Source organism: Schistocerca piceifrons, chromosome 9, assembly GCF_021461385.2.
Source record: "Schistocerca piceifrons isolate TAMUIC-IGC-003096 chromosome 9, iqSchPice1.1, whole genome shotgun sequence".
NCBI classification, from domain to species: domain Eukaryota; kingdom Metazoa; phylum Arthropoda; class Insecta; order Orthoptera; family Acrididae; genus Schistocerca; species Schistocerca piceifrons.
The window spans coordinates 157448437-157464728 of NC_060146.1; the positions used below are offsets into that span (position 1 = coordinate 157448437).

At 38.4% G+C, this 16292-nt stretch overlaps 1 protein-coding gene across 3 annotated transcripts in view; it reads left to right on the forward strand.

Annotated features, from left to right (window-relative positions):
• LOC124717016 (hypoxia up-regulated protein 1) overlaps positions 1-14049 on the forward strand; it is a 98468-nt gene extending 84419 nt beyond the window's left edge. For all 3 annotated transcript variants that reach the window (XM_047243660.1, XM_047243662.1, XM_047243661.1), the window contains exon 17: positions 13088-14049. In XM_047243660.1, coding sequence (XP_047099616.1) covers positions 13088-13119 — 32 coding nt within the window. In that variant the 3' untranslated portion in view covers positions 13120-14049. The remainder of the gene's footprint in view (positions 1-13087) is intronic.
• Positions 14050-16292: the final 2243 nt, after the last annotated feature.

Below are 16292 nucleotides of genomic sequence, written 5' to 3' on the forward strand. Positions count from 1 at the left end.
AAACCTTACTAGTAAGTGCGGTGAAAATGCTACACAAAAAATCTGGAATGAATTTGGTGGAGATACAGTAAATTCAGTTGATGCACTAGAACTACATAGCATTTGTTATTAGGGCAATTGGGTCCATTAATCTGTTCAGAAATGCAAATAAACTAAAATTCTTTCAAATTTTTGCTGCTCATAGAATAATTTTCTCTTGTCAAGAAAAGACACGAAGGATACCCAGTGCTAATGGTGTGGCCTTGCAGGAATGAAGCCACTTCACTGGTACTTGACTCATAAAATTATTGCTGAAACAATGAGTTTCCTGTTCTTCTACTTCCCATTTTCCCCCAAGTTTACTTCTTTTTGTTGTGCTTAAAATAAGTCAACATTTGTATACATATACGTATTTGAAAGGCAAATCTATTTCAAGTTAATAATTACTGTCATGTATGGGGAGCCAGCAGTGATAAATAACTTTACATTTAAAAAATATAGTCAACGTATATCAAGTTATCTTTCTATGTTTAGGTTCCCCAAAAGTTTATAATATAGTGTTTCATAAAATCTCCCACATTTCAAGTTAAGAAATTTGTTGAGGAATTTCAGACCTGCATTTATGGAATATTTATCTTGTTTATGGTAGCACTTTATTTTTCAACCTTCAGTATCCTTCTATTCAATTGAGAATAAGTGAAGCGGCTTATGGTTGTGGATCTTCATGGCTGAATAATGAAAATCTTTACAGACCTCTCTCAGGAGCAGCCTTCCTGGTTTGCCTCGGCTGTTGTTGTGTGTGCTATCCATGCCTTGTTTGCAATCATCGCTGCGTGAGATTACACGCACACGCGCACACACACAAACACAAAATGTATGTCTGCCATTTCCTTATGTCTCATTTCTTGAGGGATTTACTAGCATGACCTATGTCAGTCACTAACATTGTAATGGTATATTGTTATTTTCATCTGTAAATACTACTGCTGGGATTGTAGAACTTCACTTTGGATCTCTTTTTTTGTAATGTAAAAGTTTAATTTAAATTTTACACACACATTCTAAAAGAACGACATTAAGAAAATGTGGCATGAAAACTATTGTACAAAAGGTTTTTTAAAAAATGAGGATATATATAGGGGAAATGTTTGGCATAAAAATAATTCAATTTGAGTTATTTATGGATCTATATCTACAATTTTTCTCCTGTATTATTGAATCAGTTCAAACTATGAATTGCCAAAGCTTAGAAAATGAAAATGTTGGGCATCTGAACAGATTGCTTATTAGTAGTTAATGTTACACTTCATTAATACCAGAAGAACAGTGTAGCAGTAATTCATCCTCTTCAGGTGTGTGAGGTGTTGCCATAGTGAAGGAAAAATTGATTGTAGCTCTCTTTCTTCCAGTTATGTTACATCATTCTGGATTGGAAAGTTTTGTTGTGCTTGCAAGTCAGAGTACTGGGCAGTTCAAAATAATGATTACGAATGTTGGTTGGTTTGGGGAAGGAGACCAGACAGCGAGGTCATCGGTCTCATCGGATTAGGGAAGGACGGGGAAGGAAGTCGGCCGTGCCCTTTGAAAGGAACCATCCCGGCATTTGCCTGGAGCGATTTAGGGAAATCACGGAAAACCTAAATCAGGATGGCGGGACGCGGGATTGAACCATCGTCCTCCCGAATGAGAGTCCAGTGTCTAACCACTGCGCCACCTCGCTCGGTGATTACAAATGTCCGTAACTATTTAATGCATAGTGATACGTCGATGATAAATACAGAGAATGTGAAAGTTCAAAATATTGATCATTGCACAAATTCAGTGATTCGGTAGTTGGTGATGCGTAATTGAAAAGTACCAGGTCATAAATGAAAATGGTAGATTCCATGTAGAAGGCATCCTGGATGTTAGAATTCATCAATTGTCATAGTTCATGGATATCCACATGTGAAGCTAGCAGGGAACCACAAACAATAATTTGGCAAGTTCTCCTGATGGAACTGAATGTAACTGAAATTTTACAGTAATTGAAACAAGAACACTACTTCATACATGCGAATTTGCTATGGCACTGCTGGAAGTCGGAGGAAGAAACGTTTACTACGTGCCTCATTTTTGTGATGATGCAGTCTTCCACATAAGTGAAGAGATTAACTAGCACTATATTTGAAGATGGAGTACACAAAGGCCTGTAATTGACTTGGCTGCAGTGTCTTGTTGCAAAAAGTGTAGAATCTATTGTCTCTTCAGTGAGCTAAGTGCTTCTACATTTACTTGGACATGCTCAAGTAATGGCTGATGCCACAGCTCAATACAGATTTCATGGATTAAGTCTTCCAGCAAGATTTTTGTCTGTGCAAAAAATGGTTCCAGAACTCAAAAATGTGGTTTCTAGTGCACTCTCATCATTGACTCCATCTATGCTTTAGAATGTATGGTGGTCAGATGTGTTGTCCATGTGACTGAGGGTAGTCGTATAGTATACCTGTAAAGTGTGAGAAAAAATATTTTATTTTCTTCTCCATTATCTGTAATTCTTAGTGATGTATCACCATGCATTAAAATAGTTACAGCTGTGCTAAATGAGTTTTGAATTGCTCTTTTAAGTTAAGAACCAAATGTGAATGCTTTCTTTAAATTTACAGATGATTTAGAGGTGTGGATTTGCCTTTCTTAAGATATCTTGTAATGCACGTTCCTAGATTTCCTGAAATCTAAACTAATTTTGTCAGTCAGTTTGGCTTCGGCAAGCCTTTCTGTTATTCTGTAAATTATTTGCATTACTCTTTTCCAACTGTGACGTATTAAACATACGGTTTGGTAATATTCAGACCTGTCCGCACCTGCTTTCTTTACCATCGATTTTATTACATTCTCCTTGATGACTGAGGGTACTTCAGCTGTCTCTCATATCTTGGCAGCAGGTGGAATATTTCTGTCATGGCATACTCGCTCAAAATTCTCAGTAATTTTGAGTGAATGTGGTGTCAAGGAAATACTTTAATGCATCCCCTCTTATATTCCACCATTTCCTCTTCCCTTCGCATAAAATTGTCTTCCAGTTTCATTCCTTTTACATTCTTCTGTCTGTGGTAATTCTGTAATACTTCTTTAAATTTTTTGTTGAAGGTTTTTGATGTTATTACTTGTGATCTCTTCATCAGTTTTAGTAAATCTGACAGGCTCGTATTTGTCAGTCTGTAATGGTACGCTGATGAACAGTATAGTCACTTTCCTTACTCAGTAGTGGATGGGTCCGTTAATATCGGAAGTGCGTCTACCCTACATATGGTACAAGATCAGGATATGTAAGAAAAGAAGGAAATTAGAAGTATTTGATTTGTAAATGATTTTTAGGAATGGTTGTCTGTTGGCATATGTCATAATATTTTGGCGCCACTATTGAACTGTCACTGACAAAACCTTAAAAGTTTGTAATTTCACAGCCATTTTGGTTAATTAACCTCTTAAGTGGGTTGGGGTATTAACAATAGAATGCAACAGACCTGGGCTATTTTCATTTTTACTTGTTGGGTATTCTTGGCTATAGTCCATTAAAAATTACTTGATAGTTGATAGCTATCACTTGTCGCTGCAGTGTTGCCCCCATCTGCTGCCAGCTATCGCTCAGTAGTAGGTAACACAAACACAACAAAACACTTAACAAATGCTGTTAATTGGTAATGCAGAGCAATTTTGGAAGTGGCAAGAAAGAATGCCGGGCAGGGAAATGGAAGTGAGCTGACTAATTATTGTGGCTTTCTGGCAATGGTGAGTGGTTGGTGTGTGACTTTAGCACACTGATTGGAGGAAATCAGCTCCAATGCTTGAAGTGTCATCTAGCAAGTAATTTTAATCAGACTATAGTCTGGGTTTTCCACAATTTTTTCTTGAGCTTTTCTTCCATACTTGCAAAGAAGGAACCTTTCTTTCTTTCTTTAAAAAAAATCATTGTAATATTGTGTTTCCTGTTGCTTCCTGCTAACATACTGGTTTACATGTAATCCTTTGTAACATGCTTGATAAAGACACTCTTTTACAGTTTGTATTACCAAATGTTAATTTCACTAAATCAGAGCCTAAATGTGTGTTGTTTTCATGAGCCACGGAACTGTGGGAAAGGAGTTTTTTTTTTTTTTGGGGGGGGGGGGGGGGGCTATTCATGCTTGAAGTATTAAGATGATGAAAGAACTCACTACTGCCATTTGTAGTGGAATGGGATGAAAGAGGAATCCAATAGAAACAAATAGCAAAGTAAAAGGCAAAGATAGCAGACAGCTGTATTGGTGTAGGAACATTGTAGTGCTCTAAACTGGATAGTCAGTAAGAAAATACACCACTTACCCATGTGATTGTGAGCGTAGAACATTTGCTCATACAGTTGAGACATCTGCAACTTCCAGAGGTGGCATAAGTGTTTGGAATCCATTACAAAACCCATCCCCTCTCTGGTGATAGAGGGAAGATCCACGTATTGTAATAGTTGTAGCCCAGTCATCTGATGCTACATTAGTGCACAAATTGTGCTTGAGTTGTATCAGCATGAATACAGCCACGTGGCTGGACTTTGAATGAGAACTACTATTTTATAGTTTCATGCCAGTTAAGAAATAAGGTGAAAATAAAGTGGTGAGTTGTGGTGAGACTGAGAGCCTGTTAAATGAGAGCAGTACACAAATTTTGTGTTCATTGTTCTAATGGCATGCTGGAAGGAAAGGAATTGAGGGATCTGCGCAATTTAAAGAAAAATGTTGCTCTCGGCCAGGCTGGAAAATTAATTGCAGTTGAGGCAGAAATGAGTAAGTGCAGCAGTGAATGTTTTGTTTTGGAGACCAAATTCCCATTTCATTTTTTGGAAATAGGTTGTATGTGTGAAAGTGGTCTAAAATCCAATGCAAAGAAGTGTGAAGTGGTAGTCAAACTAAGAAAAAAGGCTAGACCTACTGTAAACATAATATCAGGTGGTGAGAAGCTGAAAGCTGGAGAGTGTAATACAGGAGATTTCAAGAAATGACCAAGATATGAGAGAATGAGCAAGGTGATCCGATAGCTTAATGGGAAGTTTCTTAAGAATGGAATAAGAGACTCTTTCATAATTAAGAACATATTATATACAAATTTCATTGTATGCTGTAGAAAGTTAGGTCAAAAAAAAGTAAGGAGTAAAAGTAAGGTACGAGCAAGTGAGATGAAGTTTTTGAGAAGTCTTATAGCAATAACAAGACTCCAAAAGATGAAATATGAAAGTGTTAGGAAGATGACAAGTGAGGAACCCGCACAAGAGAAGAGTGAGGAAGAAGACTAAAATGAAATTGGTTAGGGCATTTAAAGGAAACGGAGGAGACGATGATGCCGAGGAAGGTACACAAAGATGAAGATAGAGGCTAGCAGAGTGAGGGGAAGGCCAAGCGACACAGACTGATTAGGAAAGGAAGGGAAGGCTAAGCCAGAGAGCGGGTAGGAAGACTTGAAAAGATGGACGGGCTCGCTTCGTATGCACCCCTTGCCGTTGGTAGGGAAACTCATGGAGAAGATTGAGAAGGTGATGGTGGTGGCAGTGAAGATGGTATTTTTATTTATGAACAAATCCCAGAAAATAAACCGTATAGATACAAAAGCAGCTGTTTGGGGAAAAATCATTACTCGTGTAAAAGTTAGTAAAGGGGGTGAGGGTGTAATGTGTGCAGGAATTAATAAAGAAGAAAGCAAAGGAGTAGCTCTTACTCTGAAGCAAATGACTCGATTATTTTCTGCAAGACTGATCATCCTTTCACACTACATAATTAAGAGTAAACAAAAAATTGTGGCTTATAAAATGATGTGTATGTGCATAAACTATGATGATGCACAAACTGAAGGCAGGAGCACTTGGGCACAGAAATGATGCGCCGTACGGATACTTTCCGGTGTACTGTAGGATGATTTGTATAAGTGTTTTAGGTACAGTCTTCTTCAGCAGCGAGAAATGATATTCATTATCAGCAACTATACAGGTGAATTCCAAATAGAATGGGAGCTGGAGGAGGAGGGGAAATATATTTGTGATGATGATATAATCGGAAGAGAAGTGTCCACTTGCTAAATTATGGAAGAGCAATGGAAAGGCAAATAATTTAACAATAGTGGCCAACATTGAGTGTTTAGAACTTTGAGCAATGTTGCTTCTCCCACTACTAAAATAAAAACTAGTTTCATAATGTAATGGCTCAGTTAACAGTGGAAAGTCCAGGGTGCAATAACAATAATCTCTTGAGGAGGATAGATTGTCACTCACCACGCACAGGTGGTGTCGAGTCACATACAGGCACAAAGAAAATACTAAAAGTATCAGCTTTTGGCCAAAGCATCTTCGAACATAGAAAATGCGCACACACACATTCACACAAGCGTAATTTGCACACACGTGGCCACTGCCTCCAGCCACTGAATCTGACTACAATGGCTGGAGACAGTGGCCATATGAATGCGAGTTGTACTTGTGTGAATCGTGTGTGCATTTTCTGTGTCTGAATGTATAGTAGTTTTTTCTTTGTGACTGTCTGAGATTAAACGCAACTTCTGTGGTGAGTAGCAATCTGTTCTTTCCATAATATTAATTTCTTGTCTAATATAGCACCAAAAGATGTCAGATAATGGGCAGTAGAGCGAGAACGGAGAATTGAGACAGGCGAGTTCGTAGAAACGCCACTCAACTGAATCCTTTTCCACTGTCCACATGCCAGGCTGACACGTAGAGAACCCACGTGGGATCTCATTGGCTTCCACTGATGCCTTTCCCTTAAATGACACTCTGTGTCAGATGGTGCCTGGAGAATCAGACTGACTTGACTGCACCATCTGCAGTTGCTCAGCTGCTGAAAAAAATCTAGAGGCCATCGGATGTAAGAAGTGAGAAGCATCTCCTTACAAATGTGGTATATACAGTCGAGAAAATGAATATGGTGTGATGGAGCTGAAGCTCTGATGGGATTGTGTTAGTAATAACCTCTATGAATCTTCACTTGATATCATTTTATAATGTTCATTGTATATTGTGTTGTCCTGTTATATATAGAGATCACAAAAAGACACTTTAAGGAATGAAAGCTATTTATTATGCATTTGTTTTACATTTGAATACTGTTGATGCATGCACTACAGTGTTACATTTAGTACACGGTTAAGTTAGATGTTAACAAGTGCACTGCTGGCAGCCAGACAGTAGAACGCTGAGTTGTCACCGTGGCTACATCGGCCCGTGTTTCACTGCAAATATTTCTGTGATCTCCTGTCGAAGGTCCTCCGACCTGAAGCTCTGATGGGATTGTGTTAGTAATAACCTCTATGAATTTTCACTTGATATCATTTCCAGTGTCCCTGCAGATGGTCATCTACGTAAGCTCATAGGGCTAGGTGGTGATGTGGTAGTACCCTGTCCTATTGGTAGAAGACATCAGCTCCACGAAGCATGTGTACTCCAGATTAAATTAATTTGTGTAATATATCCATACACTCTTCTCCAGTCACACATCATCAAAGAAAAAGGATCTTACTAAGCGCTTGGATGATATTCCACACCACAGGTGAACTCTGGTACATTTACCAACTCATCCGCATGAACATGCAGGTTTTCCGGGGCCCAGTAGATGCATTTACGCTGATTCACTGTTCTGTTAACTTTAATCCTCTGCTTACCAGAAAATCTGTGTAGCGTTCCCTACAATCGGACCTCTCAGGCCCATCTTATTTAAATTCACATAAATTAGCACTAATTTGACTACTTATGATGTGAACAAGTTTTGAAATATAAATACTTTTAAAATAATTTTTTTTATTTAAAGTTTACATTTTAAAGAACAATTTTTATACTTTTTCTAGTGACTTTTATTCATATTGCAAATTTGTTTGGGATCCACAGACAAAAGCAGAATGTGCAGAGCATTCAGGTTTGGTGCACTTATAACATGTAATTTGACATTTCCTGTCTTTCTTCCGTACACAATACGCACATCTTCTACTCTTATTAGCTGGTGGTTTCACTGCTCTTCCTGGAACTGGTGCTACGAATAAATTCATTGACTCCTTTACCCCTCCTTCTTGCTTTCCCAATTGAAGTCCAATGTCCCTTTTTTTTTTTATTGGGAGCCAGGATCATCCATATTCATTGTACTTACATAGATCATATTGAAGAAAACCACGAATGGCCAGCACCTTGTTTCTCTCTCCACACTATAGCATCGCATCTTCTGATTCATGGTGCCGACCCACCCTTTGTGGCATTGTATGTCTTTATAACTTCAGTCTTCTTTAATTGTGATGGGCACTTACGGTTGATCAGGAAGAGAGCTGAAGCCAGTAACAATTGTAGTTTTCTTAGGAAGAGAAGAGGCTATTACCAAAAATAATGTAGAGTATACTTCATGTGCATTGTGCGTTATGAAATCGATAGACAGTTCACTTTTGTTTTTTCGGATAGTACTGACTAGTGCCAGATCTTTCGACAACAAATAATGAGCTAAATCAAAAGATGTAAAATTATCACAGGTGATATTGTGTTCAGACTTTTAAAGTTCAACCTCAAAGTCCATCGACTCTGATTACTTCCTCCTTCCTCAAATAGACTTTCATTTTCAATAGTAGCTTGTTGCACTGTCACAAATTGCCTACAACTTTATTCTGAATCCACCACATGTTGCTGGGATGTACTGTTGAAATGGACAGCGACCTTGAAATGTGTTCATCCATGGTCATGCACAATTCTGGAATGTAGGCATTGCTAAGGGTAATTTCAACATCTCGAAAACTTGTCTGATGTGTTCAAATTGTATCACTCTGCCTTTGTTCATGTTGGGCAGCTGCACTGTCAAAGCACAACACCCTCAGAATAGCATGGAATTGGTTGTGAGACACAATGTCGCTGAACAGTGTTTGGCCATTCTCAACACTCCAAAGCTGATTGATGTCTTCATTTCTTGATATGTAAACTCCAATAACACCAAGAAACACTTTCATTTCATGCATATCTATATCCACCCAGTCATTGTAAACGATTTGACCTTCCTTGTTGGTCCACATACACATTTTGTAATGAGGGGTGCACAAAAGAACAACATGATAAAAGATTCTTCATTATCACAGTTACTAATCGAATAATTTGTAGGTCCCTGGTTGTCTTTCAGTACATCCTTTTTGCTCCACCTACGAGAAATTCCAGCTTGAGGAGGTGTAGCCAATATTTCATTCCCATTACAAGAAAACCGGTCAAACTCAACGGAATTTTGACTAAATTCTTCTTTCCATCTTCATAAGTGGTTTTTTCACAATCATCATCTTCATGTAGTTCTAAGTTTTCAGAGACATCTACGTCATTATCATCATCACTGGAAGGTTTACATTCTCTAGATGGGTTTCAGAATCAGAAGACTGCTCCAACAATTCGCATATCTGCTCATGCGATCCTCCTTTTCTCCAGAAGATTTTCGGTTTGTAGAACAGGCAACTGTTATGAAATAATGCACCAAAATAAACATACTTATCACAAGGAGGACTGCTGAACACTGAAAGAATAACAGCATGAGTCAACAATGGCAAATGACATAACAGACGCTGTGCGGACATTCATTTAGTTATGGAAAAATTGCGTCTAACTGCAGGGGCCTGCAAGGCCCCTATGGGAGGAAACATGCACCAACACTTGAACACAAAGCAATAGGTAAATTTTTATTAGCAAACGTCATAAAATTTCATTAAAATAGTTAATAACAAAGAAGAATATTAAACATCACAGGTGGGCCTCTGAAGCCCGATAGTAGGTACAGGTTTAAGCTATGCCTCATCAGGCTGCCTAATCTTAGTCACAAATTGTTCATTATCAGTATCATCAGCATTAGTCATATGCAGTAATTGTAGGATGTAGACTTTCCACTTAGTAATCCTTACTTCAAGTGCAAATTGAATAGCATACACTTTTTCGAAAAATAACAAACTTTACCACCACAAGAGCTAACGAAGCAGGACACATTGCTGTTGGTTGACTTCAAGGTTTTCCTTCATGAATATCGCAAATCTTTCCATCTGCTTCAATCAATAATTTGTTTGGTTGTTATGTGGGGTGGGGATACTATTTCAGACACCAGCCTCCAGTGATACTGCACTTAATGGGCATCATAAAATTTGATAAACCACTTCAGAATGCATATACACTGATCAAACGTTGAGCGTGCTCCAGCCATTTGCAGATAAACGGCAATATTGGATTCAAGTCAGCTGACAATATCACTTTGCTGTACACTAAATTAAATAATAGGGGGGGGGGGGGGGCACAAAGTGGACATTGTTTTCTCTATTAAGAGCTTGAGGTGAATTAGCAATACTCAGTTGAATCAATAGAATTTTGGAAGTTATCCTCATTCATTGACGAATTACCTGTGCATATGATTCAGCCAGTGTGGCATCTGCCTTTCCCACAACTAGTGTCATCATTGCCCCCACCTAAAGGTGTCCAGTCCACATATTTCTAGATATTTTACAAATGTTGCTATTGTCATAGTATGCACTGCTTTTTGTGTGAAATTTCATTAGGGAGGCAGATTTTACTTCAAACCACTTAATTATATCGCTGCGGGTATTGAAAACTTTCTGCTCAGCATTCTCAAAGTTTGTTACTGTTTGGTGAGAGATTATTGCGGTTGTCATGTACTAGTCTGGTTCATTGTAAATTATGTAAAAACTAAAATTTATGAAAGCATTATCCCATGCAAATGTAGCACCCACTAATTTCTCTCCTGCCAATCAAAACTGTGGCATACTGGGAGGACTGCCTGTGTACGTTTCATTCTACTACAGAACGCACAAATTAGCATTTTAATCCACAGAATGCTTTTTATTTTTCAGGAAACTTAATTTACTGCAGGAAGGTATACTTGGTCAATTATTGCACTATAACTTACTATGTGGTCCATGTTATTTGTACCCAAAGTGATGCCAGTAAAAGACAGATAATCTGTGTTTGGTACTGCTAGTTTTCATTCACAAACAAAAAATCTCACTATCAAAAAATTTGCAGAAATAAAACAAAACAAAAATGACTCGGTAGGTCCTCAGTGTTCTCTTTGAGGCATGTAGTTCATAATGTTTGCACCTTACAATTTGGTGATAGCAGTTCTGCTTGCCAGAGTACATCCACCTGAGATCGGGCTTGTTCAAATTATATAGATCAAAAAATTCAATGAATGATGCTTCCCCATATACAATAATGTAGCTTACTCATTTATAAAGGGGGCTACTTCTTTGCCTAATATGGGTAAATGTTCTTCACTCATCTCAACCAGTGTCATGCAATGAATTCTTCCAGATTTATCATCAAATTGAAATGGCAATTATCAAATACTATGTCACAATTTTCTGATGCAAGTAACACTTCCTTTTCAAATACTGGTTGCACGAAAGTGGCCGTGGCGGTCCAGCAAGCAGAGAACCACACTGCAGGCTCGGAAGTCCTACAATTTTTTCCCCTTCATTCCAGGTGGCCCAAAGTCAACCAGAAGAGTGCGTTAATCGAAAACAAATAAGTGTTACTGATTATAATTAGGGAAAAACTGTTGTTCATCTAATTACTCAGGTGAGCACTTTTCAGCAGTCAATTGAGAAAGAGAGTAAAACAGTATCGAAAGTTAGCATACAATCTTTTTGAATGTGTTATACATATTCCAAGGTATGACAGGATGGAAAGAGTCACTCACGATATTTTGGAAACAGTTGGCAGTTGTGCTCACACGGCATTCACATGAAGGAACTCCATTCATTATCAATATGTGAAGAAGCAAATACTGGCTGCACAAAAAGGAAGGAAACGTACATAAAGTGCATAGTTATTGTTTTGAATGACAAACACACAAACATGTGGGTGCAATGCAGCTAGAAATTTAATTAAAATATATTTTGTAGTGCTTACAAATCTGATTACATTCATGTACTGTATGTTTTAAAAAACTCCATTAAAATTATAACATTTGTTACTGCTGTTTCTGTCCACTGATCATCAAAGTGAAAAATACACTATCAGGCCCAGGGGATTGATATTGCCCAAACAGCGTGTCGACTGTCAGCCCCGTAAGACTGAGTGTGCACTTAACATGTTAAGAGTGCTTGGACCATAAAATCTTCTAAATTGAACCCTTTCTACCTCCCCCTTCTCCCAATTGTTTTTGAGAAATGCATCATATAGCTTTAGAAAACTGATGTCTGGGCCGTGACCTTCAAATCCTAAAAGTATGACAAAAATTGAAGAGGTCCAAAATTGCTCAGCCCTTCGTAGTGTGCAGAATAATTATTTTACAACACTTGTTAGTTTTATTGTACCAAGAGGTAATTTGCGTTTCCTTAACAATTACATTTGCCAGACAATAACATCATATTGTTGTGCTTAGTGACCACACATACTATTAGCTACTCACAGGATGTCATCTGGTGACACACCAGTGGAGCTCTCTACCAGTTTTCCTGCAATGCTTACTTTTCTGTGCCAGTTGTGTCAATCTCTCTTGCACCAAGATCTCTTCTGCATTCAGTGCTCCTTCCCTTATAGCAAAAGTGCCAACTGTTCAGCAGGAAATACTTCTGCTTGTGCAATTAACCTTGACCGATCTCTGCTTATTTCATGTATGTCTGTGCTTCATTGCGTTAATTATAATCTATTGACATTTCTCTAGTAACAGTAGTGTGCACTTATCGTAAGGTCTACTTCGTTTTATTGTAGTATGCAAAATATTTAAATGTTGTGTGACAGGGAGGATAAATTCCTTACTTGTTAACGTGCAAAGATGTTTCTCAACACACTTCACTTACATACACTCTTTTCTCTGCATGAAGCTTAGTAGTTGTGGGGAAAATCTGATATTAAATTTCTTAGTTTCTTGAGTTTTGCCTGTTTTTAGTTTTTTATGAAATGTAAATACAAACAGCCATCCCTGTAAAACAGTAAAGTGACATAAGTAATACAAATATAACAATGCAGTAATTGTGAAAATATTTGACTGTCTTTAGTAATGTTGTTGGGCCACCATATTTTTCTGATGGCTCTTGCTGTTTCATTGTAAAAAATCTTATCTTTTCTTTTTTTGTCTTTCAGAAAAGGACGGGGAAAGCCACACAGAACTGTAACGTTTGAAGACTGTAGAGTTCCTTACCTCCACTGATTTGTGGAAGGTGTGATTTAATTCCGGAAGATTAAAACACTTCATTGTCGCATTTAGTGGCCCCGGTGTGGGGAGAGAATAAAGGGACCTAAACTGTACAGACTTAATTGTAAGGTGCGAGTGAGTGCGTGTGTGATATCTATATGTTGCACAAACCGTGTGTTTGTTTTTCTTTGGAGTCCTCACCTGCTGTTGTTCTCACCCCTATTTTTATTCTGTATAAACATTCGTCACAATTATTTATATTATTTATAAAAGACATTTTTGTCAGCATCCAGTTGTTTAAAATTGGGTCATGTAGTTATACAATGATATTTAAACATTGTCACATTAGAAGTGTGTGGAATGTCTGCAAGTTTTTTGTTTGTGCAATCTTGAGCACATCTCACGTAACTGTGGGAGAGATGTCTTTTTTTCCAGTGTCACAGGCTCACTCGCCTGTGCATTTATGATAAATTTTTCATGTTGTTTGTCTTGTTGAGAAGTAGCATCCTGTAAATATTCATCTTGTGTGATGTTAGTTGTCATTGGCGTGAAACAAGTTATCACTTGTAGAATCTGTTGAACAAAAATCATGCATACAACCAATTTTGGCAGTGCACACTGCACCTCGTGTGTTTGCCTACCAGTTATGTGGCAAGGAAAATGTGTAACCGAAAATTGTGCATTGTGGTTTATTTTGAGAATTGCAGACAAAACAGATGTAATTGTTATATTTATTCAGATAAAGTGTCAACATTTTTTTGTATTGCTCTTAATTTGAGTAAGTGTTTAACTGTTTGAATATCTGTAAGATCTTTGCCGTGAATACCTTATTTGTACATATTTTGATTTAAATTCCTGTGTGTGTTGTACTTTTCCTTCAGAAAATATAAATGTGGGATCTCAATGATTACGTTTTGTTTTTCATTGAAATATTTTCTTTTAGTGATGAGTATTCTGATTTTACAGTTGCAAGGAGGCAGTCTAAAGCATAACTATGTTTGGCGTGCAAGGAGGGGGGGAAAAATGTCATGGCCACCATGTAGAACCTTTTGAGGGACGTGGCAATCTATTATTTCTATGAAAATGTTTTAGTTTGTTGTAGGATTCACATACCTACGACGTGTATGTTTGCAAACCAGTCTGTGACAATTCCTGCTGTGAACTTAGTGTGCTTACACAACTTCCCCACTCAGGTGTATGTTGTCTCATTTTCACTTTCAGTCCTGACATGACTATTGAGTGCTGTCATTGTAGGGATGTAATCCATTAAATACAAACTAAACCTGTGTCATTTATTTAACTGTGACTTCCTTCAATATTTAAAGAACATTACTCAGCCACACTGAGTCTTCCTTCAGCTGCACCAACGAATGCCTGTTTCATACCATCAAGTCTTACAGACTTACTGTGTCAGGCACACGATGACGTTTACAATTCTATATGCAGGAGTGTTTTGTGACCAATAATGGTAGTGTGTACTCAAAATATTCATAAGTGTTTTTCTGCAAAACAGTTCCCAACATTTTGTCTTAAATTTATTTCATTTGGCTCAACAAAAATTGCATCCAACAACTTCCCAGTTGTCTGTGTGATTTTGGAGGGAAAAACAAAAGCCTGAAGTTTGCTGCTGCAATCAGAATATGTTTCCGTAAACTCTTATCTAGTGACTTCTGTTTCATTGCCAGAAGTTGATTGAAAATCCAATCCTACTGGCAAATACAAGGTGCGTTCAGTAAGTAATGTGACCATATTCATAAAATAGCATTTATTGAATATATTTGTACAAATAATCAAAAATTTTCAAAACAGCGACCTCTTGCTTCGATACACTTCTGGAGGCGGTGTTTCCATGCCTGGAAGGCATCCTGGAATGCGTTGTTTCCATGCCTGGAAGGCATCCTGGAATGCGTTGTTTCCATGCCTGGAAGGCATCCTGGAATGCGTTGTCTGGAATGTCCTTTAGAGCTGATGTAACGTGCGCCTGGATGCTTTTAATCGTGTCCCAACGTTTTCCTTTCATGACTTTTTTTTAACTGAGGAAACTAAAAAAAAGGCGGTGGGAACCAGGTCAGGACTGTAGGGAGGCTGGGGAACCAATGGAGTTTTGGTCCTGGCCAGGAAGTCGTTGACAATGAAGGCGCTGTGACTCGGTGTGAACTTTCCACGTGTCCTTGATGTTGCTTGGGCAGCGCGAGACTCTCCTTTGAAGTCTTTTGAACATTTCAAAGTAGAAAGCTGAGTTCACTGTAGACCTGGTAGGTATGAATTCATGGTGGACAGTGCACTCGGAAGTCTGCCTTTTTTTTTCTCAGGGTAATACTCAAAAATCCACGACTCACCACCCGTGATAACTGGGTTTAAAAAATGAGGATCATTTTCACAAATTTCCAATATTTCTCGGCACCGAGGCACTCGCATGTGCTTGTGTTCGTCAGTCAACACTTTTGGGACAAGTTTGACACACGCGTTTCTCTTGTTCAAATCTTCGGTCACAATGCAGAAAACAATTGTTTTTGATGTGTTTAGAGTTTGTGCTATCAAATGGAGGCTCAGCCGTCTGTCAGAGTTCAAAGAATCGCGCACATGCGTCACATTTTTGTCGGCTCATGTGGTTGATAGCCGTTCACTGCTAGGTTCGTCGGTGACCTTCTGTCGGCCCTCCATGAAAGACTTGTGCCATCGGAAAACTTGTGATTTGGACAAGCAATCAGTCCTAAAGGGCATGCTGAACTAATGGAAACGTTTCGGTGGCGGACTTCCCAAGTTTAACACAGAATTTGATAGCGTACCATTGCTCTACAGAATGCTCCATTGTGCCGTGTTACATCAGCTCAAAATGGGGTTGACGGAAACGCACGTCCTGACTCTCTGGCAGCTCGCAATCAAATGAGACAGTGTGTTTTGAAGCTAACAGCCCCCTCCACTTATCCCAGCCAGTTACAACTCGCTGTTGTGTACCGTTGCGTCAGAAAAAAAATTGGTCGCATTGCTTGTGGAACGCACTCTGTTTCTTTCAGGTGTGCACTCGGTACATAATTATTTCTTCTGAGATTTAGGCTGCTAATTGTAAAGCCATCTTAAAGGCGAGTCGGTGACTGAATTAAAACCACTTGACACAAATAACTGTGGAATAGATAAGATGATTGGAACAAG